Here is a 27,087-nt window from a genome sequence, read left to right on the forward strand (position 1 = left end):
ACTAGAAGGGGAAAAATACACGCTGACAGCCGCTTTCAGGTGTAAAGCATTAGTCCATGATCCCTTCACACAGCACTGTTCTGTGGTAATAAGAGGGTATGAGTTGTACTTCATGACATCATGTTCAGTCACTTACCTCCATGACCAGGAACACAGAGTTGGGCGTTTCCTGAAAGAGAAGAGACAAAGAGTCAGTTAAAGGATGCGTTCATGCTGCTGCCAGCTCCACCACATAGCAACAAGAAAAACATTCCATCCATACATACATAAAACCATCACTTGCTATTTCTAAACACCATGCTGTCTCTGAACATGTGTTTTTGTGTTATGAAAATTATTCTTGATGCCTATGACACTTAGGTTGCGTTCCGAATCGCATACTCTTTCTTTTTTCTATTCTACACATACTACATCCGACGATAAAAAGAATCTAGTTAGGATGCAGTAGGCATACTATTGGGACATACTTTACTCTCTTATTTCATCATAACATTGCGCCTTGATCTTGCCTCTTGCTTTTATATCCGTCGCATCCCCGTTTGTTTTCATATGGAGGCTTCGTCGATGTTACGTCATTTCACGCGCGCACTGGATTGTGGGTCAGAATCGCCCAAATAGGATGCACTTTTCAACACTAACAATCTTGGCCTCATGAAGTAGGACATCCGGGTACTTCTAACCATCCTAAATTTGGCCACAAGAATCGGGACATCCTAAATCTTTTTTCTACATACTATATAGTAGAAAGTATGCGATTCGGAACGCAACCATAGTTTAAAGTAGCCACGAGGAGCTTCAGTTTTTGTTGTGTTTGTTCTAGCGACACCTCTGGACGAAAGGCTGTGGTAGCGGTCGCAAGTGAGAGAGAGACCTCAGGTGTGTCGCGATGAAGTAATGTATTCATATGTGACTGTGTCAGCTTAATGAAAGTAAAATGAACATGGTGACATGGTGAAGCAAAGTAAACATTAATTTAGTACAGTTCATAAACACAGGCTTTCCTGCCTGCCTTCTATGAATCATTTTGTCCCGGGAGATCGGACTGGAGCAAAGGCAATGATCATAACTATATAAAAAAAAGCATTCTTTTCACTGATGGTCTCGTTTGCCGTTACAGGTCATTAATGATCATCAGAGGAAACATGTTCACAAACATTTAAAAGTTTCTGGTAGGAAGTTGAAGATTAAATAGACTATTAGGTCAAGTCTGAGGAACTATGTTTACCAAACTGCATTTCCCAAGGACTGTACCAAAATGATTGAATGAATACTTTACTGGTTAATGCTGAAGAGATCATTCCCATGGAGTAAACATAAGTGACTGTTACCAGCACATTATCTTTACAGCTTTACAAACTGTTCCAAATAAACTGGGTGACCGTGGTGTGACCGATAGCTACGGCACTGTGCCAAGTCATGTGAAGGGTTAGCCCAGGCTAATGGACTTGTTTGTTGGCTTGCTAAAGAAGCTCAAGTCCTTTCCAATCTAACCACAAGGGTTTCTCTCCAACTGGGGCAGGTGGTGATGGGGGATGGGCCACCAGTATCCATTCTGACTGTATCCCAGTGAGAATGTATGTGCTATGTGTTAGAAGGGGGGGGGGGGGGGGGGGGATTACATAATGAGGACGCATTCTGCAGAGCTATCTGGAGGAAAATGGGGGGGATGGGAGTGAATAGTCAGGGGTCAGAGTCACTACGGGACCAGAGGGGCTACCGATACTCCACTACCCCCCCCCCCCCCCCACACACACACACACACACACACACTTTGGTTAATGAGGCTGCCTCTGTTTGGTTTGTGTCCTAATTGCTGAGAAGAAAAAGATGTGATATGAATATCAAGAGGCAGGTGGTGACAGCAGCACACAGGGCAGCCTTTGTCTGAGAGGGTTGAAGAGGAAGAAGTAGTAGATAAACAGTTACCAAAGTTACAAACTGCTCAAACTGTTTATATGAACACAAGCTGTTCACACACAGTGGCTACATCTGACATAAATAAATAAATATTTGGACTTTTGACACTGATGGCTCGCTGCCAGCTGGGGTCGGACTCCAAAAAACATTTGGTTCCAGGCAGCACATATTTTTTTCCAAAACAACTGTGTGTATTTATAGCCCTTCTGTCAGTCTAACCTTTCACACTCACGTAACGTTTAGGAGCTGGGTTTCACCAGCACCCAAATCTGCCAGCTGGAAGGATGAAAGGATTTGTATTATCCTTTAGATATGAAAACTGACAACACAATACACAGCCACACAGTAGGTGGCACGGACACACACACACACACACACACACACACAAAAAAAATACTGCCAAGAGTCAATGTTGGCACAAATCAACACTGTGTCTAGTTGGTTGTTTAAGTGATTGCATCACACCCCAGGAGGCAAGGTTACGTAACAATATGGGGGGATGGGATATGGCCATAACGGAGAGGAGGGTGCTTTTGTCACGCAAGCTATGCAAGCTATGAGCGCAATCCAGGGGGGTATTCTGAGTAAAGTGCTGTCATTTGGGAGTAAAGTCTATCTATGCTTTGACATAAGAGACATATGACTGTGTCAGTGACATCAGCTTAAAGGGCTAAAGGGCAGGATAATGCTACTTGTTTTTCCATATGGCTTAAACTTGGTCTGTTACGCTAGTTTGTAGGTGTACTTTTTTTTAGAACACAGTTATGATTTAAGGTACATACGAAAACATTGTGCTCAATCAGAAAGGCTAGGAACAGGACGTCCCACTCAAGTTCACTTCCTGCCTGAGAGCATGTCATGCGATACAGCACCAAGACAGTCACATGCACACAAGTATATTGATGTAACCCTTTCTCTGGTTGGATGAGGGACCATAACAAAAAGAACATATGTTTTGCAAGAGTGACACATGTACACTGAAGATCACGCTGATAAAACACACTAAGCACATGTTCCATCCAGATGACTGTGTGTGTGTGTGTGTGTGTGTGGCAACAGTGTTTTCCTCTAGAGCTTCCGTCTCAGCCACTCAAATGTCTGGAAAGCAGAGTAGTGTAAAGGAATGTTCACAGGCTGAACACACGTTTTCTAGGAAAACCCACCCAGCTCTGAAAATCCCAACAGAAAAAGAACATGCACCGCCCTCTCTTTTCCTTTTCAGCGCCCTGCATGTCAGTCCTGCCTCAATAACTTGTGTAATTAGGACACACACACACACACACACACACACACACACATGCACACACACACACACACACACAGACACAGACACAGACACAGAGCTTGGGGCCATTCACCAGGCTGGAACACAATGTTTCTTAAGTTAGGATCAACATCAGCCTTTGTGAAGATTGCCTCACAAACCAAAGTACTTCATAAACAGACCTCCCTCGACCCCCCTTCCCCTCTCTCTCCTCTGTTTACATTCACAATTACATTTGACCTCCACCTCTTTCTCAATCGATGCTTCTCTTCGTGTCAATAACAGGACAAATACAGGTCTCTCTTGTAAATGAGACCCTGGGTCTCAATGAGATTTTACCTGTATAAATAAAGGTTAATAAAAAATAAGCAAAGTTGCAGCCCGTGCAAAAGCATTATGAATACATCACCAACAAAGTGTCACTTCAATTAAATCATATAAGGTTTATAAAAAAGGAGCAGTAATCCAAGAATAGAATTTTGTTAAAGACTGCTTATGGAAACAGTAATTTGAAAAAACATATCTAGAGCTTTCAACTGGATCTGACAGTGTTCATCAGTGGCACACTTCTCTAATAAGATGACCATGTGCTTGAAACTTGTCAAACCGAACATAACAACTTAGTTATCAGCATGTGCGGTGGGCTACTCATGCTTTGTGTGTGTGTTACTCTTGCTTCGTGTGTGTTCGCAGTAGCTGCTCCACGCTTGTGGAACCAACTGCCACCTGACATACGTGATGCCCCCTCCATTTATGCCTTTAAATCAAGGCTCAAAACCCATCTATACAACATGGCTTTCCCTCCCCATTAGCTATCTGAGCTCTGCACTACTGTATATGTTTGTGTGTGGATGTACGGGTTATATGTCTTTTATATTTAAATTTTTATTGTTTATATTGCTTTTGTTATTTTGCCTTCATGTTGGCCTACTGAATGCACTATGGACAGCACTTTGGTCAGTGCAAACTGTTATACATTTGCTTTTATAAATAAATGTTACTTACTTACTAAAGTTTAAAGGTGAAGTAAGCGGTTTATTTATGTTAATATAAGTGTTAAATCGCCCTTTATTCATACAGTGATCACTTACATAATGTGCGCATTTCATAAAGCCGATCTCTCAGTCAGCTGCTCTGCATGTAACGGTGTGACGGTGCACGCCAGAGCAACAGATGGGTGAATGTTTATGCGCCTACAATGGCGGAGCAGGTAAAAATCCTTCCCAATGTCTGTTTTGATGGTTTTTATCATGTTTTATCACACTTATGGATCTGAGATGATGCTAGATAACTCGCTGCTTGAAGACCGCAGTGCATTAATGTGGTGACGTAGGGACAAGGGAGGGGACTGCTAACTGCAGTAACTGACAGGAAGTTAGCTAAAAGAACCATTCCGCTTACAGCACCTTTAATTGATCATTTTGCACCATTTGCAATTAGAGTGGGATTTCAGATAAGTGACTGGCCACAGCATATGTCCTGTTTTCTCTGTTGCCAAATCACAGAAATTCAAACAGCAAAAGGTGCACGGGTATGCAGTATGAATGAGAGTAAGAGAGGGAGCCATAGAGCCCAGACATTGGACAGCTTATATTAGAGCGTCTACCTCACAGCGCTGCAGCTTGGTTAACATTAACAGTTTGATAAAGGAGGACGGGGAGGCACTCGGCTCTGTGTGCACCACTGTCACAAGAAGCAGCAAACCAGTAGTGCTCCTCCCAAAGTACAGCAGGGACAAGTAGCAAGCATCAATCAAATCAATCAACTGAAGCACATACTCCCACATCCAGCACAAAGTCTGCAGTCAATGCACAGCCATTGTGAGAGACAGCCAGGTAGATGAGACTTCTTTGCCCACTGAAGGCTGGTGATTGGCATAGACCAGCAGCCTGAGCTTTACTGCATTCACAAAAGCTGGCAACGACCACACAAAGCAATGTTAGAAACATTAAAAACATTAGCTTTCTTCCTTGAACATCCTATCGTCTGACGAAAAAACTGAAATGACATTTGTCTTTGTCAGTTTGGGGTTACCTTTTGTGTCCAACTCCTTTGAAGTCACCGATCATTGATCTCACACAGACTGAGACGCTGCCGGGCTAAGGAGTCAAGGGAATGAACTGGGATTGCTTTTTCTTTAGTGTGCGTTCAGCAAAGCACACGAGAAGTGCTGAGGTAATACGCTGCGGTGTTCAAGTATTATGTCACAAAGGGATGTTGGAGTCAATGAACACTTCCATTGTGCTACTAAATCAAAACATGCAAAGGAACATAAGCAGTCCCACTCTGTGTGTATTCAGTGCCAATAGACCAATACAACACACTCTAGTCTATATAGCAACAGTGTGAACACAAACACAGTCAGCTGTGGTGCTTTGAAATGATAGAGTAGTGATTATCATTTAGGAGATGTTTTCAAGGTTAAGCAACACAATGAACTGGAGCTGAAAATAATATATGATTCTAATTGCCGTTATACTGTACATTCTGCCTTGGCACAGATGCTGCCAACTCTGAAAAGGATCATGCCACCTACATCATGCTTGGTTCAAACTATATATCATTGTTATGATTTTGAAAATGTCTTCAGTTTCATGTGAATTATTATGTGTATTAATCCTGCTGGGTAGATTCAATGCTCCTGCATATTAATGCCTTAAAATGTACATCCAGTTGATTGCATATTGCACATTGTAAATATGTTTCATCACATTGCAATTTAACTGATCTACTTTTTACTTTCTATTCTATTTTATATATACTGTTTTATATTGCACAGAAAATTCCTTTGCACTACTTAGTATTTAGAATTGATCTTATGACAATATTGTTTATGTTTATCTTGTTTATCTTATTTAACTCTATATTTTTATTAAATCATTCTAACTTCACTGTGGGCCAGAGATAAATGCCATTTTGATTCTGATGTATGTCTTGCGTATATCAGAACTGACAATAAAAGACTTTGACTTTGATATTGCCATGTGTCCACCGCTGGCTGGAATACCGTTAGCTACAACCGATACTACAGCCACACTAGCAGCTCTGTGAGTCTGTGTGAGTGCAGTGGGGCTTTGAGGCAAATGCTTACATCAGCATTCTAACGTGCTCAGAATGACAATGCAAACACGCAGATGCTAAGAGGATGTTAACCAAGTTTAACATCATGGTTTAGCCTGCATTATCATTCGCACTAAACACAGTGTACAGCCAAATGTCATTTCATTTGGTCAAAAGGTAAAAGGTTAGGCACGGGACAAAAGGGCACTTTGAACTGATCATTGCAATAGATGAAAAGTCACGGAAGCACCAGAGTCATTAAGTTAGATCACGTCGGGACCATTCTAAATCTGCACCAACGTTCACGCCAATCAATACCATTGTTAATGAAAGAGTTCATTCAAGACCAGGCCTGTCACTGTTGCCATATCTGCCTGTTTTGTATGCAGCTCCAATGACAAGGAACATCTACCTCAATTCCTGAGATAGGATTGGCTGACATATGAAACCATGTGATGATGATAACTGAAGATTAGCCTGAATTGCTGAGAGAGGTAGTTTTTTTCTCAAATTGTGGCAGTGGGGTAAAGTGAGACAAATGCTGTGGGGTAAAGTGAGACAGTGTCTGTGCCCTCTTTTAATGAATCCATTATATTTTAGGTAGCAAGGAGACTAGTTTGAACAAAATACAATGTGGGCTGTAGGTGGGGGTTGATGGTTGAAGGGGTGTCAGCAAGGGCATGGTTTGGCACGTATGTATGTGGGGGACAGGAGAGTGACATTTAACATCAATAGACTCTGTAGAAATATGTCTTTATTCAATGAATGATCCCAATAAAACAAATGCAGAAAAAAAAGACTCAAAAGATAAAGAAAAAGACAGCTGGGTCTAGTCCTGTGTTCTGAGTCCCAGGTGTTCTAGCTGGTTCTGATTGTCCTTTGCTCTGACCCCCAGACACTAGCTGGCTCTAAGGGTCCTGTGTTCTGACCCCCACACTGTGTTTTAATCTAACTGGTTCCATCTTTCATCTGAATGATAATTATTGAATATGAATTATATGTTGTATTTGATCAGAGTTACTTTCAAGTGTTTATAATTTTGTTTTGCTTAATTGACCAAACCCCATGATTCTGTCACTAGTAAGACATTAGTTTTGTAATATTTGGTGTTCAAGCTAGCCGTCAGGATTGTAACTGTTACAATTTGTGTTGTTATGGTTTCAGAGTGGATCAGTTTAACCCATTGATTGTTCTGGTCTGTCTCAGTTTACCCCCACAGATATCCAGACACATGACAACTTTTTTAAAACAATCGTATTTTCACTGCCCTTTGTCTTGAATAAATTCTGCTAATGCCCATTTCTAGGAAACATCCAGAATTAATGGGAAATGTGTACATTTGAGTGATAAATCATTTTAGCTTGCTTAGAGGGGAGTAAATGTAAAAAGTGTCTCAGATTACCCCGTTCTCCCCTATTGGGTCAATTTTCTCCTGATAGAAATTATTTCATTTTGGTGAAATACACATAGTTCTTAAAGCATCCTGGCTGAAGTTAATCATCAACCAAGTCAAGTCAGCTTTATTGTCAATACCTCCACATGTAAGAGACATATAAGGGAATCGAGAAAACATTTCCTACTATCCTGCGGTGAACAGATAAAAGTGCACAGGCACAAACAAACAAATAGACGAGACATTTCCTAACACTACGGATAGACAATGATATATAAAATATAGGAGTCAGATAAAATATAGGAGTCAACCACAATCTTGATAAGACTTGTATTTGTCTTACAATAAGGGCTGGTTATTGGCAAGGACTTAAGCGTCACGATAAACATCATGATACATGGGTCAAAATATGATATCTAAGGATACATTATGATACAATGCATATTGTGTTTTTTTTTTTAACCTTTATTTATACAGGTATATCCCATGGAGACCGAAGACTCTTTTGCAAGGGAGACCTGTTCCCATTCCCACGTTACCATTCACACACATGCTCTACCAACTGAGCCACAGTCGCCCACAATTTTGCTGATCATGTAAAAAAACAGAGCTGGAAGACAAGTTGCTGTGTACACTCATCATCACATAGCATTATGAAAAATTCCACGGGGAAAATGTAGTCAAAACTATTTCATTCAAATTCAAAACCTGGCAATTCGAGGCAAAAAGCTGCATACTGTCATTTACAGGGGCTGAGGATTTACTTCACAACCCGTTTAAAACTTCTTATTTTTTTCCAAATTATTTTGGCAATTACGATATGATACAGACATCACCAAAATAAATATCACAATATATTGCCGTATACATTTTTTTAAGCACAGCCTTACTTACAAGCCAATAATGTCCTTGTGTGCATTAAGGATATGTTAACAACACATCAATACATTCTAATGCTCGTCTTTTCAAGCAGAATAATTAGTCTACGCTGGTTGTTCAGCTTTAAGCTAACCGGATGCTGGCTGTAATTTCAGATCGTCTGTTTTGCTCTATCCTGACTGTTGACTTATGACTGGCTCTTCAGGCCACTGGAAGAGCTAATCAAATCAGCAGGTGTGATGGAGGGGTAAGGCGTTAGGTGAGGGAGAGGAAGGGTGGATGGACTGATTAGCGGGCTCCCGGTGGGAGGCTTGGGCAAACACAGGAAGTACCACTGCCAATGTGCTACATGCTTCATCATCACTTCACCTGGTGCTACCTCTGTCCCTGATTCACCTTTTAGATTTCCTTTTTGGAAGGACACAGAAGTGGCTTTTAGAGCCAAATCAGGACATCAGTAACCAGTGTTGGGAATAACGCCGTTTAAAATAACGGCGTTAGGTAACGCCGTTATTTTTTCAGTAACGGGGTAATCTAACTAATTACTTTTTCCGTCGTTACAACGCCGTTATCGTTACTGAACGTTAAATGCGGTGCGTTACTGTGAATTGATTGAATAAACTGTGTAATCCGAGCGCACCCCTGGCTCCATACTACACAAACTGCTAGTGAGGAGACCGGGTGGGTTAACAACGAGATAAGCGATTGTTATTTCTTATAGTGTTTTAAGATGTGTTTTATTCAGTGTGGATGACATTATAACTGTCAGTTAGCGCCGTCACGTCAGTCAGCCGCGGAGCGCTGTTCAGTGAAGTTTCTTTTTCTTTCTCTCTCTGTTGTGTGATCATGCACGTTGCCGCAGTAACCACCTATCAATCCACGGTTGAAACGTGCTCTCCCTGAGTTTGTTTGCATCGCCCTTGTGAGTAAGTGCATGGAGTTTCCCGATCTCTATAAATTATAATTTATGCACGTTACTAAACGGCCGCGATTCGCCGGTTGCAACAGCTGTTTAGCGTGTCATCACGAGCCGAATACTGCTATTGTTCTTTTCCTGGGATCTGTATGCTGCTGTGCATGTTAAAGAAGGAAATAAACATAGGATAAATCCTTACTCCTCCTCTCATCGTCTCATGCTTTATAGTCTGACGTTTTTGGCCTTAAGTGGTGTTTTAGCCGACACCCCTGAAGTGAATCCAGTGATAGCAGTTCAGCACGGTACATTCAGCAGTTTCCTCTACTACTTTTGTTGAGAACAACATACTAGGCTACTGGAAGTGCAGGATAAACCTCTTGCTGTCTGTTGATGTGCAATACATATCGAAGGTTATGTAGCCTACAAGTAGGCCTACCTATCTGTTCTACTCATTTCAACTGACTTGTGAAAATGCTCAGAAAAATCAAATTTTTTGGACATACGCCTAGCAACTTTTTTTTTACAGTAGGCTAACGCAAATAGTTACTTTCCCTGGTAACGAGTTACTTCTATTATAAAGTAATTCAGTTACTAACTCAGTTACTTTTTGGAACAAGTAGTGAGTAACTATAACTAATTACTTTTTTAAAGTAACGTTCCCAACACTGTCAGTAACACAGTCCACATGATCTGCCCTTATGAGACTGTTGTCACAACAGGGACCCATATTAATGTTGAAAAACCATGAAAAAGAGCATTTTGCATAATAGCAGACCCTTGTTTGCAGTGTAGCTGTTAACCTCTGCAGAAGGGACAACAGCTTATAACATCACTAATGTGCTGTAAAACAGTGTAAACAACAAGAGCTGGGAGAAATGCTGATATACTGCTTGCAGTTTTGAGGATTTATCTATTTGCAAAGATATTAATTTTGAACCCACAGCAGTCTGAGGATGGATGTGACAGCAGTATGAGAAAGGACTCCTAGCCAGAGGACAAAAGGGGATTTGAGTTGTGTTGTGGGGGCCATTTAACATGTGAACATAGGCACTCCGATGAGAATCAACCACTGTACTGTATGTATTGTGACAGAATGGCCTTTCAGTTTGAGTACAATGCCCTCCTCTCTACCGAGTCATACTATCCACAGGCTTCACAGTTTGTCTAAAAGCATTGAAAAATGCTTTGTTAGGGCGATGTATGTTTTCCTAGAAGCGCAGTGTGACATTGAGCCGTCTGCAGTCTGCAATGTGTATGAGAAATATGAATAGAGAGGCCTGCCCCATGATGATGGACAGATCCAGTGCACTTTTACTGACATAAGCACAGAAGAGCACTGTGTTATGCACTGTGCAGTAGAACTAAAGATTAATAAAGCATCAACACCAGTGTTCATGGCTTGTATACAGTACTGGATGATGTCCCTTTCCCAGAAATTAAAGCTTGTTTGTCTACTAAGTAGTCCTATCTTATAACCCAATAAAAATGCAGCACACCTACAGCATATGTATTTAAAATCAATGAAAGTAGAACCCAAACATTGGTTTTGGCTTTAATAAATGGTGATGCTGAGCAAGAGCAGAGTGTGGGATCTCCTTTTTAAAAAAAGGACTTGAAGGTTTATCCACATCTAGAAAACCAGATACATATACTGGAGCTCACATTAAAGCTGGGGTGGGTAACTTTTTCAATGTAATATTTGGCAAAAATGTTGTGAGCGTTCAACGACCCCAGCAGTCTGACAGTTTGGCACTACGGAAGCCAACAAACAGCAATGTCTACAATCAACGGCCTCTAAATGTCCTATTTCCCCTTTAACAACAACTGCTTACATCGCTAAGACAGCAAGGATACGAGGAAAGACCGGGAAAGACACTAGTTGAAAAGACATGAACTCGCATAACTGTCGTTGGGAGGGAGGAGCTACAGCGGGTAGAGCGTGTCAGGGAGGGACCAGAGAGAACACAAGTAGAGCGGTATTTGGATTAGAATCTCTATCCCAACTGCTATTTTCTCCCAAATCATATACCCCAGCTTTAAGTACCTTAACATCACTTTTATATAACATACGCACGCAGTATAGTGGTGAAAGCTAGAATGTAGTCATCATGAGGCATTTATGAGCGAAGACAAGGATACTTAACATTTTGTTGTCTACAGCCACCAGATATAATGCATTTACCAGACAGAAGCCAACAGGTACAATTTGTGGTTATTCTACTCATGAAAGAAGCCTATAAATCTTATATCTACAAATGGATTGATAGGATTGAAGCTCTGTCATTGAATGCCAGCTGTTTAGAGAGTGACAAAAGGGTGGCCTCATTCAGCAGTGCATTGAAGGACAAGTCAATGGCAACATTGATCTTCTTAACCACTTTAAAATAATTGTAGATACATTTTTACTACACTCAAGTTTGCTTCATGGATACAAGAGCAGACAAGGTCTCAGACATACCGTACCTGCCTGTCTGTCTGCCATTTAAAAAGACCCACAGACCAACACTCAATGGAGATGAATACTGAAATATTAATAATACTACTGAATACTAAGGCAGGGCTGTACGCTTATTTTTTTAGGTGGTAGCACTGGTGCTAGCAAGCAAAAAAATTCAGTAGCACAAAAATAAATTTGGTAGCACACAAAGTATGATCGAAAACTTACATAACCTTAACCCTTGCATTTCGCTCTAATTACCTTTGAGCATGTTATCTTGGTGTCATTTGAGATTCTCAATTAATATTATATCCTAGTGTGTGCAGTAATAATTATGGAAAAATTAATAGGGGTGCACTGATTGCAATTTAGACAAAATAATCTAACCTTTGCAATTTTTTGCTGATTCAGAATTATTATTATTATTATGTCCTTCTGTTAATTAAAACCAAACTTTAAAACATTAAACATAGCCTATTAAATAAATAAGTATACATATTGGTACAATTTAGGATAAATTAAATAGGTTGTTGTGAATGTGTTGGGAGTAGCTTTTCAGTGGCTTATTTAAAACTGTTTAAATAGACTAGGCTACTGTTGACTGCTCGCTGCAGCTGAATGAGTTGCCTTTCAAGCTAGAAAAAAGCGCTAACTTCCTGTTCTTACCGGCTTCAAAATAAAAGTCAACTCACGTTTGGCTAGTAACAGGCTTTTAATGTGAAGGCGCACAGGAAATGTTCTGTTTGTACACGCGCTAACTTAACTGCGCTAATGTGCCGTCTCCTTCCGGTAATTACCGTTGGTGAAGTTTATTAGAGGCTTGCATCGCCGCACGAGCACAGATCCCGAGGACATATATCTTTCACCAGCCAAAGTGGAGGGTGGACTCAATAACTTACTTGCCTAAGTCTACATTTACCCCCATTTGGAGTATTAATGTAGAGCACTCTAAGCAGTGTTGTGCAGCGCTCCTCTGTGTTTCAAATACAGCCTCTCCTCATAAGCTAACTGTCGCACGAGTGCGAATGGATTTGTATTCATCATCGCACGTGATCAATTTCAGTAGCAAATGCGATCAAAACTGTCGCACTGTACAGCCCTGTAAGGGGCCACTCACACTAGGGCCGCGGCCCCGGCCGTGCCCGAGCTCATTTGCATACTAAAGTCTAGAACGTTTGGCTAGTGTAACCACGCCATCCGTATTCCAGCACGGAACAGCCCCTTGGCCACGGCACACTTGGGAGAGGTGCGCCGTGGCCAAAGTACAGATGCTAATGAGATGACACACGCACACGCAAGCGCACAGGCGGCGTTCCTGACGTGAATTTATTAAGGATGCATAGTCCGTTAACGTCCGCTGCCTTACTAGTCGGCACCAGAATTGCCCACCAATTGGACTTGTAGCTACATAAAATGTGTGAGAATTAACGTGTGTGTAGGCCTAGGTGTGGGCTAATAAAAGAGGGAGAGCTAAATAGGTGAGTGCAGAAAGCAAAGCAAAAAGGTTTTCGTGTTTACTCACGTTCGTCAGATGATTTTTTTCTTTTTCCTCCCGTCAGCTGTCATAATAATGCCTTTACGCATGGCGGTGGAGACGAACCCAAAACAACACACAGCAAGACTCCGCGGCCCGGTGATAAGGAAACAGTAGCCTACACTAAGGTTTAACAAGAAACTTTATAAAGACACTTAAAAAAAACGATCTCTGCCCATACAAAAAGTTCTGACTTGGATTACTTGATAGAGCGATCGATGTGTATAAAACCATCCGGTACGTATGGTCTGATGACGGGCCGTTATAATAATAATAAACAGCGTGCTGCACAAGTATGAGACTGTCCACCGCGACCTATTACGTCAAGGCTACATTTAAAAAAAACAATAGCTTAAGGATTCTCGTTGCTCTAATGTGGAAGTGGAATATTTGATGCAAATTTGGCCGGATGAAAATATTCACGTAGTCGTATAGCCTACAAGTAGACTACGCTCCAAATCCTCAACGCACACGGTGACGTAGGCAAGGTGCAATCGTGCCCAGGCCACGAGCAGTGTGAGCACAGGCCAGCAGGGGAGTGGGGAGCAATCATGCTGGAGCACGGAACAGGCCAATTTGCCTAGTGTGAGTGCACCCTAAAGGTCTGTGCTCACTTAAGCACCAGTAAGCTTTGATGCATTACAGTACATTACATTACATGTCATTTAGCAAACGCTTTTATCCAAAGCGACTTACAACTGGAGCACACATTCATACACCGATAGCAGCAGCAGCTACCACGCAGGAAGCAAGCTAACTATCGGGAGCAATTTAGGATTCAGTGTCTTGTCCAGGGACACTTGGCCATGTGGCGGGGAGACAGGGGGATCGAACTACCGACCCTATAGTTGTGGGTCGACTACCCTACCCACTGAACTACATCCCTACTTTCCCCCCTTTTGCATTAAGAAGCAGAAAACGTACCTGGACATCGTAAAGTGCCACAATGTTTTCATGCTGCAGCTCCTGGGGAAAGGCACAAGAGAAGAGCAGGATGTGTTAACAAGAAAGATTACACGGGCTAAGGCAGCTAATGGAATACTTCCTTCAGGGAAAATCAAAGGTTCAGACTCACATAAGGCCATTGTCAGATCTGAGACACTGAGATAAGATAAGTGAGAGGCAGTTTAAGGGTCATGCTCACCTTCAGGATTTTGATTTCCTTACCAAGAAGGATCTGGGACTTGGAGAGGTTCTTCTTATTAATGCTCTTGATGGCCACCTCCCAGTTTGTCTTCTGTGGAGAGAGGGGAACAGAAATTATTTAAAATGACTTAAGACAAAAAAAAGTGCGTCCCAATTTTTCTGTAAAACCTCCCTTTTCCCAGGAAAAATGCAACATGTTTGTCACACTATTGCAAATGTATTGAGTAAGAGATTCTGAGAAAACATTGTTGTCAGCCTAGGCATTAATTGGCCCACTATGACACACATATCAGTCATTCTTGAGAAGTGGGACAAAACAGGGTGCAATGTTGAAAAAATACAAACCCTATGTTTAGGCAAATTAAATTACATGTATGTTTCCAACATATACTAAGCTACTGAGCTACACTTTGATACAACCTCCCAGCTTTTATCCTTTTTATCAAAATGGGCTTTTTACCTTGCCATTCCTTATTTTGTGTCAACACTGTCAGACACCAAAAACACAAATAAATGTTCCCTCAATTTATGCTAGACCAGGGGTTTTCAAAGTGTGAGAGAGTGAACCCCCCCCCCCCCCTCAGAGAACAAATTTCAGCGGAGCCCCACCCCCCAATTATTTTTTTCAAAATCCCTGTGTGTTTTGAAAGATCTTTTCATTGTTTTACACATTTTAAACATATTTTTGAAACATTCTAAACATCTTTGTGCGTTTTTAAACAAATTTATTTAAACATTTTGACATCTTTATCAAAGTATGTTTTTGTTTTGCTTTTTTTAAATACATTTGAACATCTTTATCCAGTGGTTTAATCCTGCTTCCTTAAAGCATGGATAGTACTACTAGTGACTGAGTGTGCAATGGAGTGAGAGAGATAGGCAGAAAGACTTGCCCAAATTATTGACTATTGTTAAATGTCATTCACCCACCCAGTGTTTTTTCGCTAGTGCCTCCAATGTCCTGCATTAGTAGCCAGCAGAGATCCCCCCCCCCCCCGGGAGATTTTTTTTTACCTTATTAAAGTGAAATACATGAATCTGGTGCACTTTGAGAGGAAAATTAAGAGGCTAAATCTGAGGAATTTTGTGTGAAAAAATTATTTGGAGACACTGGGTCGGATGGATTAGAAGCTATTGAAGAAAGACATGAATTTTCCAGAAGAATATTTATTTAAAATAAAATATTATGCAGGGTCCTCTGGGATGGGCTTGGAGCTCTTTTTCTTTAACGAGACATATTTCTCTGTAATATAGTGCATGCATTTAAATGCAGTGAGAGGAACGAAGCAGAAGAACTCTCGTCCAGCTATCTTTATTTCCACAGACAAGACTGAAATAGGCTATAGACTATACACAGTGCATGGGCAACTGAGGGTAGCCCCATTTCCAAATGTTTTTAAATAAACTCAATATACACTGTGCATGCCATGGACTTGAATGTGACGTGCTCAGTTAACCTCGGATTATCTCCCAGATGATCTGATTCAATTATTATTATTATAATAACTTTAAAACAACCCAAATATGATGCCTTCACATTGAATGTCAACTCCGTCATTGGCACGTCTCCTTCCTTGAGATTCGGCCTTTTTGTATGCCACTTTTGCCTGCTCTGAAGGGTGTTCAAATATTCCGACTTCCAGCTTGCCCAGAATGTATCTGCCAATGCTTGAACTCTTTTCCATTGGTTTTTCAACTGGTTGGCATCAGAGAAGTTTCCAGGAGGAAGAGGAGGAGTCCCGATCTTCTGTGTAAGCAACATCGATGGGGTAAGTATCAGCGGTGCTTCTGGGTCCGAGGAGACTGTTATCAGTGGCCGGAAGTTAATTATGGCAGAAACTTCCGCCATTAACGTGCACAGGACCTCATGAGTAACCTTCGACCTTCCAGCTTGGAGCAACATCGAATCTAGGATACGCCGTGCCGTTCCTATCATGCGCTCCCAACTGCCTCCCATGTTGGATGCGTGCGGAGGGTTAAAAACCCATGTGCATTTCTGGCTGAGAAGGTAAGCTTCTACACTGTCGTCTCCAGCACTTGCAGCAAGCTTCAGATGTGTGGTAGCACCAATAAAATTTGTCCCACGGTCTGACCTAAGCTGCTTCACAGGTCCCCTGATCGAGAAAAACCTGCGGAGGGCATTCACACAGCTTGAAGCACTCATCGACTCAATCACTTCCATGTGGACAGCCCTTGTGGACATGCAAGTGAACAATATCGTCCACCTCTTGCTGTTCGCACTGCCACCTCTGGTTCGGCGTGTTACAACCTCCCAAGGTCCAAAAACGTCTAGCCCTACATAGGTGAATGGGGGTTCTTGCTGTAGACGCTCTGCGGGTTGGTCTGCCATCTGCTGCTGTTCCAACTTGCCACGCAACTTTCTGCATGCTACACACTTATAGATTAGACTACTGATGGCTCGCTTGGCTCCCACAATCCATAGGCCACTTGAACGCACAGCGCCTTCCGTGAAGTGTCTTCCCTGATGTTCGACTCTCTCGTGGTGATGGCGAATAAGTAACACAGCAACATGATGCTTACCAGGGAGCAGGATCGGGTGATTCTCATCTGCAGGTAGGTTAGAATGAGTAGTACGGCCCCCTACTCGTAGAAGTCCCTCTTCATCCATCACAGGATGGAGCTTCCTTAGGGAACTACTCACAGGTAAGTCTTTCTTCTTTTCGATGCACTCTATCTCTTCTGAGTACACCTCGCGTTGCACAGCCTTGATAATGACGTATTCCGCCTTGGTCAACTCAGCAGTTGTCAAGCCTTTCTTGCAGAAATGCCAGCCGGCACATACTGAATCATCTGTTTGTTTGTGGAAACTCCGAGTAACGTGTAGCAGCCGTGCTACTGCTCTTGTCAGTCGACTCCAAGAGGAAAAACGTTCAAAACGTGTAGTGTCCAACTTTTCTCCGGAGACCTTGGTCAAGAAAGCTGAGACCTCAGGACGAAGCTCCGCATCTGATGTCGGCTCAATCAGATCGAAGTGTGTGTGTTCTGGGGATGAACTCTCAGATTCTAGCAAGAACCTTGGCCAGCTAGTCAGCCAGCTAGTACCTTGCAGCTGGCTTGAAGGCACAGATCTCGAGGCATGATCTGCTGGGTTGTCTTCAATGGGAACATACCTCCACTGACTTGGGTGACTCGACTGTCTGATACGCTGTACACTGTTGTTGACGTATACATAGAATCTACGGGATTCATTGTTGATGTAACCCAATACGACTTTACTGTCCGTGGAGAATGTGATAGTGTCCAGTTTCTTGCCAAATTCTTCTCTAACCTGGTCTGCGATTTCTGCGGCTAACACTGCTGCGCAGAGTTCCAATCTTGGTATGGTGAGCTCTGCCAGAGGTGCCAGTTTGGCTTTGCCAAGTACGAAACTGACATCGATGACGCCATCTTCAGCTTTCACTTTAAGATAGGCGACCGCTGCAATTGCCTTTACAGAGGCATCAGAAAAGACACAGAGCTCGATGCTTTGGGCCCTCGTCAGAGAGAAGGAAGCATAGGTGCGACGGATGTTTAGCTTGTTAAGCTCTTGTAGGGAATCCTGCCACTTTTTCCACTTCATGAACTTCTCGTCAGACAGAGGTGCGTCCCAGTCTGTACCTTGGGAGACCAGTTCTCGTAGAAGAATTCTACCTTGCACTGTCACAGGTGCTAAGAAACCCAATGGATCGAACAAACTGTTGATGGTGGAAAGCACTCCCCTGTGCGCGAATGGTTTCTGAGTCTCAGGAATATTGAAGGTGAGTGTATCCGTAGTCATATCCCAGGCTACTCCCAGACTGCGCTGGACAGGTAAGTCATCAACAGCAAGGTCCAGAGTTTCCATGCCTTTGGCTCGCTCCTCTTTAGGGAAGGCATCCATTACTTTGATGCTATTGGAGGCCATTTTGTGGAGTTTGATGTTGTAGCATGCCAACAGATTCTGGGCTCTCTTTAAAACATCAACTGCTTCGGCCTCTGTTGGAAAGGATTTCAATGCATCATCAACACAAAAATCTGTCTTGATGAACTGAGACACGTCCCTGCCAAAGTCCATCTCTCCCTCCCGTGCTGCTCTCCTTAACCCATAGGTTGCCACTGCAGGTGATGGGCTGTTCCCAAACACGTGGACCCTCATGCAGTAGTCCACCACTTCATTTTCAGGGTTGTTGTCTCGGAACCACATGAAGCGCAAGAAATCTCTGTGTTCTTCTTGGACGAGAAAGCAGTAAAACATCTGCTTAATATCGGCGGTTATGGCAACAGGTTCCTTCCTGAACCTAAGAATTCCTCGCCGTATGGGGCCCAGTGCTGCAGCACATCGGGGCCTGAAATGTTTGCCCCCTTGGCGCCACTTGTAGTGGATGTGTGAGGTTTGCCCCAGTTTTGTTTTTGTTTTGTTTAGTTTTTTTGTGTATTTATAGTAGGGCTGGGCGATATATCGAATATATTCGATGTATCGCGAGATGTGCTCCAGGGGATGTATAAAATGACCCTATCGCGACCATCGAATACAAATTGGCACGTAATGTGTTTTTTTTAGCCGCCGCCGCCACCGGCAAACTCGCTGGTGTTCACTGCTCTCGCTCTTTCCTGTGGCTCTCTGCCTCACAGACTCAGATGCATTGGCAACTCACTCACCCCTCCCAACCAGAGTCTCCTGGGCGCGCACCTGTGACGTAGTCTGTGCCTTGTGAGTGTTTACTTTAATCGCCATGTGAAAACAACGACGAGAGGGGGAGAAAAAAAGACGAGGGCTCTGATGCTCTTATGCTCTTATGACAGCCGAACGAGCGGGTGGAGGGGGCGCGAAAGACGGCGATGGTGGCCGTCGTTCATAGCATGGACCTTTTTTGTAGACGGGCGCTTGACAGCATAAGCGGCCGCTGTACAGAGCCTGGTCCTTATGAGAGGAACGCGAACGAGCGCCGGGGGAGTTTTTGGTCCAACGTCACACAACCACGGCATCCCATTTATTACGGGCAGCCTTTTATAATAGGTCCATGTCAGCATCAAGGGAGGTGCACACTGTTTATTAACTAAAAGTCTATGTAAAGTAGGCTACATTTGCGAGTATTTTTTATAAAATAAAACAGTGTTTTAGTGATAATCCAGGAGGGCTAGATCAATAGGTATGAATAGCATCCAGGAATGGTGCATCGGTTAGAATGCAAGGAATGATGATGATGAGACTTTGCTTTCTTTAGACTATAGGCTATTATTCTCAGCCGTATTTATTTAAATCCTCTGATTGTCTTCCAGTTTTATTTTCATTAACTAAATACAGGAGAATCAAACAATAAGGCAGGTAACAGAGGGAGGATGAGCCACCTGCTGTTTGCGCTCGCATGAATCTCTCTCTCGGACTAACAGGCAGAAAACGAAACTTAACTTATACACTATAGACTGGGAGCAACTGCTCTTAAAGCGACAGTAACCATTATACATGTCAGAGCCTTTTATACACATAGACTACTATTATGGATCAAAACCGGTTCTGCATTTAAAGTGTGGCTGCTATCTTCAGGGGGTTAGTGGTGATAAACAATTAGTAAGTGGTTGTAATGAGTCATAATTAGTGTTCTCAGTTTACAGATTAACAGAAGATGGAAAAAACTGTTTCCAAATAAAATAATGCTGGATCCATTGTATGGGAGTGGAAGGATGTGGAATAATCAATACAATGTGCAAACTCTTTGCCATGTGCAAGTTTCAAATTGTTCCAATAGAAAGCACTAAAGAATATAAACATGTTTCATGTAGCCTAATGCATTGTTAGTACAGACACATTTTGCAGGGACTATTTAAATCATATTATTGGTGTGATGTTATGCAAAACATTTATTAAATTGAGCATTTAGGATGTGCTCAAGAGGAGATTTGTAATATATCGAGATATATATCGTGTATCGAGATATAGTAAAAAAATATTGAGATATTGATTTTTGCCCATATCGCCCAGCCCTAATTTATAGCTTATTTTCTTAATAATTTTGTCTTATTTATTTAATATTTTATTCTTTTATTTTTTTGTATTTCTTGTCTGTTTATGTGAGGGAGGGGGGAGGAGGGTGGGGGTTGTGTATGTATTGTATGCGTCTACTTATTCTGGTTTTTGTCCGTATGTGAAAAAAAATTGCAAAATCATTCAAATAAAAGTTTAAAAAAAAAAGTTGGTGTTGACATATCATGGTTGTCACGCATGACTTTCAAGATTTGGAATATAAAATATTCTAAAACTACAACACTTATCAGAGCATGTCTGAATCTAATGCCTCGTTTCCACCTAGTAGAGCAGGTTGGGTCAAACTATCGGGCTGTGGAACAACTGTGGTCAAGCCAGCGGTCTCTCGTTTTTGCTTGGTCAAACCAGACGCTTCTTTATTAATTCCCCCGTGTTGTTGTGAGCGTAAACGCACAGAGACGGCTCGGTGCAACTGATAGAGACAGTGAGCGAACAGCGCTGGATGTGGCAGCTACGTGACATCGTAGCAGTGGGACACAGTGTAGCCAACTTGTAGATTCATTTAATGACGAGGAAAAACACCACACAATAAACAGTGCTGCGCTCACATTTTTGCCAAGAAACAAGACTCTCTTCACTCTTGCCGAGGTGACTACACACGGCGGAAATGATTCTTTCGACCAATAAACGGACGGCATGTGTACCTCTGCCTTTTCGGCACCTTTTCAGGCGGCTGGTACCCCAACGGAGGAGTACCGAAATTAGGAGCGGCTTAGAGCGGTTAGGTGCGCTTAAACCGTACCCTACCCAACTTTTGGCAAATGAAAAGCCAAACTACCCGGACCGAACCGCTCCGACCCGCTCTACTCGGTGGAAAAGAGGCATAATATACTCTGCAGAGGTAGAATGTGACAAGAGGTCCTTCATAGTGACAGCTGCCCCTTATGTTGGCTGATTTTCTTACATTTTAATGGATGACGGTGGTGACAAAAAGTGTCCCACCACTTTGAAACCATATAAAACATGAATGTGGAAAAACAGTTTTCATTGATATGACAGATTATTTAGTGTTGCTTATGATGAAAAAAGCAATTTTTAATCATTAAAGTACATTTTTAATAGGTTTTATTGCATATGAAAGATTGAAACCCTCTCTGTGGACACACTGTTTTGGACGTCATGAGAAGATAAGTGTCATATATTTGACATAATAATGATACATTTTAATTTAAGAGGATAATTGCACTCCAGACATTTTATTCTTAATCCCTAACATCTACATTTTTAAATATTTTAATTTTTAAAGATAACAGCAGTTACATATGGAAGACGGCCTTTTGTCCCAGTTCTCAAGAATCACTGATATATGATATATAGATATATATATACACATACACAAAATGGGAAAACGACAACGTACATTAATATCGGATTGTAACCTTATTACCATCCCCTAATAATGCAGAGGCACACTTTTCTGAGAAAAAAGTGACATTTCAAACACACAATATGCATGTGAGTGTATAAATGTGTGTGTGTACTCTAAGCCGAGCCTTCTGTCCTAAATTACATTGTCAGCATGACTGCGTGTGAGCTGGCTAAGAAGGGCAGAGGAAATTTCATCCATCCCATTAACAGCCGGTTGCTTGGGTTTCTGACAGCAGAAGAGGCCTTTTGCTCTGAATGACCAGGCAGAACAGGGAGCCAGCACACTTACACTAAGAGCTAACTGACAGGAGGACATGGGTTCTTAGTCCCCCCCCCCCCCCCCCCGGGCCCAGATCATGTTTCCAGATGAGCTCCTCAAGCAGGTATTAAAAGACTGTTTGGCCATCACGTGAGATCAAAGGCTTTCAGGACATTTGCTGCACACATGCAAGAGGAGGAAAGGAATACATCCAGGAGGGAGTTTTTCTGGGAAATACATGCAGACAGTTCTGACAAACAGGAAGATGAGGAAGGGAATCTAAGCTTTCCAAATAAATCAAGAGTGTCCTCCAGTGCACCCTGCCTAGAGCCTGGCATAGGATCAAGAACAGAGGTGAGACTGCACCTAAGTGACCTGAGTGACCTGAGTGAGTGAGTGAGTGAGTGAGTGAGTGAGTGAGTGAGTGAGTGAGTGAGTGAGTGAGTGAGTGAGTGAGTGAGTGAGTGAGTGAGTGAGTGAGTGAGTGAGTGAGTGAGTGAGTGAGTGAGTGAGTGAGTGAGTGAGTGAGTGAGTGAGTGAGTGAGTGAGTGAGTCCATGCCCAGCTCACTGACAGCACTGCCCAGCCAAGTGTGACTGACCTACCGGCACTATACCAATAAAAAAGAAGAAAAAGAGTGACCCACTGCTGGAAGGACCATGTTAATGCTGGAGGGTGGGGGAGGGTGAGAAGGGCTGGGGGAGATAGGGGGGTCAACTGATCTGGGCCCAGTTTCCCGAAGCCTTCTTAAAGCCTTGAGTTCCTACATAACATTTTGGGTGTTTCCCGAAACGGTCTTTGCTATGAAACTCTTCCGTACGTCAATACGTTGGTAAGGTTGGTCTGGAGTGCCCGCAGAGCCTTCTTAGCTCTACCGTGATGTTTCAGCTCCTGGCGCTAGTAGTCGCTAAATTAGCCTATCCTGCTGCCATCCTGCATGTCTACACTGATACACCAACCATCACTTCCTTCCATTAACTGTTAAAACACTATAGGCTATTAGGGAAAATGTTGTAGCCTACTGTAGGCTATGTTTTGTATCATAGTGTGGAATTGCTTTGTGATGAAATGCATGCACATTTTATTTTGTGCTTGTGTGTTTCCAGCAATTATTTACTTCATGAATTACTTAAAACCATTGGTGAAACACAACACTGGCAATGTGGCTCTTCCATGCGCAACGGAGATTTCTGGATTACTGTACATTAGCGACTAAGTTGTTTAATTGTTCATTCCAAGTTCCCATCCGTAGCCAATTGAAGCCAATTGAAATGGCCTGTTTGAATTAAGCATGTAATTAAGGATGTAATTGGCTCAATCTCCTCCACTGTTTCTATATCTATTTTTAAATCAGTATAGGCTATGGTAGTATGTTCGACCATGTTTAAATAAATGTTTAGGCCAAGAAGGATTTCTAGCAATGTTTTATTCGCAAAGACTGCAATACATTTTATAATATAGTGCTGTCATGCACCTGCGCATGAAATGGAAAAATAGAACTCTTAGCAATCGATTTCAGCACTTTCTTTCTGGACAGCGCCGAGTACGAACGACGTAAGGAGTGTTTCTTAAGAGGACTCCTAAGAGACCGTTCGGGAACCATGACTATAGAGGTAAACAACTTTGGTAAGTCATAACGTAGGAGTCTTCGTAGCGCGCTTAGAGAGGACGTTATTGTGAAAGCGGGCCCTGGTGTTTATACACAGCCTATGCTCTGCCACAAAGGATATGTAAACAAAGGGGGCCCACTGTAGCTAGCAACATGCTTATTTACACAGCCTAGGATGTGTAGAAACACTCTTTTTGTCATGGTTTAAACTTTATATGTGTTGTGGGGTTGCAGGGGGTCAAATTGCTGCAATAATCTCACTAATGTAACTCCTCTTCAGATAACATTTCTGGAGCTAATGATCCACTGAGTCCTGGTGATGCTTTATTGCTCAGCCCAGCCTACAGCAGGCAGTGTGGAGAGATGCTCTAATGTGATCTCTCTCCTTTCATTGAGAAAGACCATCTGTTTGACACCGGTAGGGGCAACAACATGATGTCATCATCCCCTGCATTCAACACACACACACACACACACACACACACACACACACACACACACACACACACACACACACACACACACACACACACACACACACACACACACACACACACACACACACACACACACACACACACACACACACACACACACACACACACACACACACACACACACACACACACACACACACACACACACACACACACACACACACACACACACACACACACACACACACACACACACACACACACACACACACACACACACACACACACACACAGTTTGCAGTGGTTGGGTATATGAATAACCCGTGTGAAGCCATTACATAAGGAAGGTTTTTCTCCTTAGCAAAAGGAAAAACACTGGGCCCCAGGCAGCCTCCCTCCATACAGACGTCAGCAAGGCATTGACTGCTGCCTGACTTTTCATGAATGAACCAAATCCTATGAATACACACCTCTACATAAGGCCCATGAGTTAATAACACTGAAATCACCTGTCACAGGATGAACACACAGTACAGACTACAGACTGTATTCAAGAGGATTAATCACACAAAAAGTGCAATTTAATATTACCACCCCTAAAAGACAGGTGACAGCCGAGCCCACATAGATGCTGTAGAAGAACTGCACTCTAGTCTGCACTGCCACTCACTCACTGACCTACATTCACTAATGACGCTGCCTACTTGATTTGGCCCCATTTTTGTTCTGCCAAGAGAAAAGGGAGATGAGAGACAGAGAACGTCACTTGCCTTGCACACCAAGTCACTTACCTTCCTATGTCTTCCTTTGAACACCACGGCAAAGGCTCCATGTCCAACCAGGTCCTTTCGGCTGTACTCAAAGTCTCCCACAGTCTCCATTGTGACGGGGCTGATGGTCCAGCCTGGACTGCGACTCTCCTGTTCAGATAACAATCCTTGAGCAATCGATCCACTGATTCCTGGTAACGCTGCTTCTGTTTGCACTGCAGACCTATTTCATATTATGGTCAGGCTGCTCTGCTCTGATTTGCCTTATTGCATAAATAAGAGATGCAGTCGCGACATGACGCACTCACATGCCCCTCGAAAGTAGGATGTTTTGGGGGGTGTTCGTGGTAATATCACACAGAACAGACGGCTCGGAGCATGACAGGCTAGCATCAATCCTGAGCTAAACTGTATCAGTGCCAGCTGTCAAGTCTTTAAACCAGTTGGTTAGCTGCAAATTGCAATCCAGCTTTGCATAACTAGTACTGAAAGGAGGCTCACTCCGCACACTGTGTCCCCGGTCACCGTCCTAACCTATCCAAAGGGACAGTTTGGGACAGTTACATGATGCCAACACTTCTGGACATGACCACGCAAAAGACTTGAATGCAGCTGCAGAAAGCACAGCGAGCTATCGGATATTAGCCTGACAGTGACATAACGCTGTTGTGGCTACAACTAGCGTCATAGCTGCTGCTGCCCACCAGCGTCTATCTAAAACATACAAGCTGTAGCGACCTCTAAAGCTAGCCAACAACATCCGCGAGCTAGTCCAAAGTCAGCGTGAGCGAGAATATCTGAAGGATGCAACACGAATGTCAACACAGCACAGGAGGACTCTTGTTTATCTGGAGGCGTTAGTCCTATTGTCGCTCTTCTTCGACAAAACGACAGGGTCCACTTGACACATTTCTCTCTCCTCCTTGGAAAACACTGGCGTCTCCGCTGTGAGCGAGCATTTCATCCGTGTGACATAAAAGAACACTTCGTTATTTAGTCTTCGTCGTCGAGTATGACAGGACGGCTAAAGTCAGCGCCTTGAATTACATGTAGCCTACTCCCACGTTACGCTTCGTTACCAGCTGATGTTAAGAGTACAGCTTTGAAATCACTGTTCAGCTGTCACGTCATGAAAGGCAGCAGGTCCTATAGCCCTGATTGACTCAAACTATACTGTAAGCGAGTGCCATGTTCCGCCTTTATATTCTATCCATCCGCGCGAACCAGCTTGGGACCTTTCCTTCCGCCGCGAGGGTTAGGCCGTCTACTGAGGCTGTGTGTGGGGAGGCAGTTAAAACGGTCGTTTTATTGTGAATTATTTATATTGAAAGAACAACATTAACCCTTATGTCCCGTTGGTGGAAATTTGTGTATCTGGGGTCGCATTTTTGAGATAATTTGTCTGTGATTGTTCCCTAGCCATAACATTTGGTAAGGAGGTGTGTTTTTCAATGAAGTTTGGATATTCTGAGTTTCATCCATATCTACAGGTGAAACTCGAAAAATTTGAATATCGTGCAAAAGTTCATTTATTTCAGTAATTCAACCTAAATGGTGAAACTAATATAATATATAGACTCATTACATTCAAGGTGAGATATGTCAAGCCTTTATTTGTTATAATTGTGATTATTATGGCTTACAGCTTATGAAAACTCCAAATTCAAAATCTCAGAAAATTTGAATATTACATAAAATCAATAAAAAAAGGATTTTAAATACAGAAATGTCGGCCCTCTAGAAAGTATAATCATGCATATGTACTAAGTACTTGGTTTGGGCCCCTTTTGCACAAATTATTGCCTAAATGCGGTTTGGCATGGATGCTATCAGTCTGTGGCACTGCTGAGGTGTTATGGAAGCCCAGGTTGCTTTGATAGTGGCCTTCAGCTCGTCTGTATTGTTGGGTCTGGTGTGTATCATCTTCCTCTTGACAATAGTCCATAGTTTCTCTATTGGGTTCAGTTCAGGAGAGTTGTCTGGCCAATCAACACAGTAATACCATGGTCAGTCAACCAGTTACTTGTGGTTTTGGCACTGTGGCACTTGGCACTGTGGACAAGTCTTGCTGGAAAAA

The 27,087-nt window shown here is 42.7% G+C and overlaps 1 protein-coding gene across 1 annotated transcript in view; it reads right to left on the minus strand.

Annotated features, from left to right (window-relative positions):
* ulk2 (unc-51 like autophagy activating kinase 2) overlaps positions 1–26,116 on the minus strand; it is a 67,561-nt gene extending 41,445 nt beyond the window's left edge. Inside the window, exons 1-4 of the mRNA XM_080053859.1 lie at positions 25,032–26,116; positions 14,545–14,637; positions 14,325–14,366; positions 137–169 (exon numbers count right to left, since the gene is read on the minus strand). Coding sequence (XP_079909985.1) covers positions 137–169; positions 14,325–14,366; positions 14,545–14,637; positions 25,032–25,121 — 258 coding nt within the window. The 5' untranslated portion in view covers positions 25,122–26,116. The remainder of the gene's footprint in view (positions 1–136; positions 170–14,324; positions 14,367–14,544; positions 14,638–25,031) is intronic.
* Between the last annotated feature and the right edge of the window lie 971 nt (positions 26,117–27,087).

This window comes from Ammodytes marinus, assembly GCF_949987685.1.
Source record: "Ammodytes marinus genome assembly, chromosome: 3".
NCBI classification, from domain to species: domain Eukaryota; kingdom Metazoa; phylum Chordata; class Actinopteri; order Uranoscopiformes; family Ammodytidae; genus Ammodytes; species Ammodytes marinus.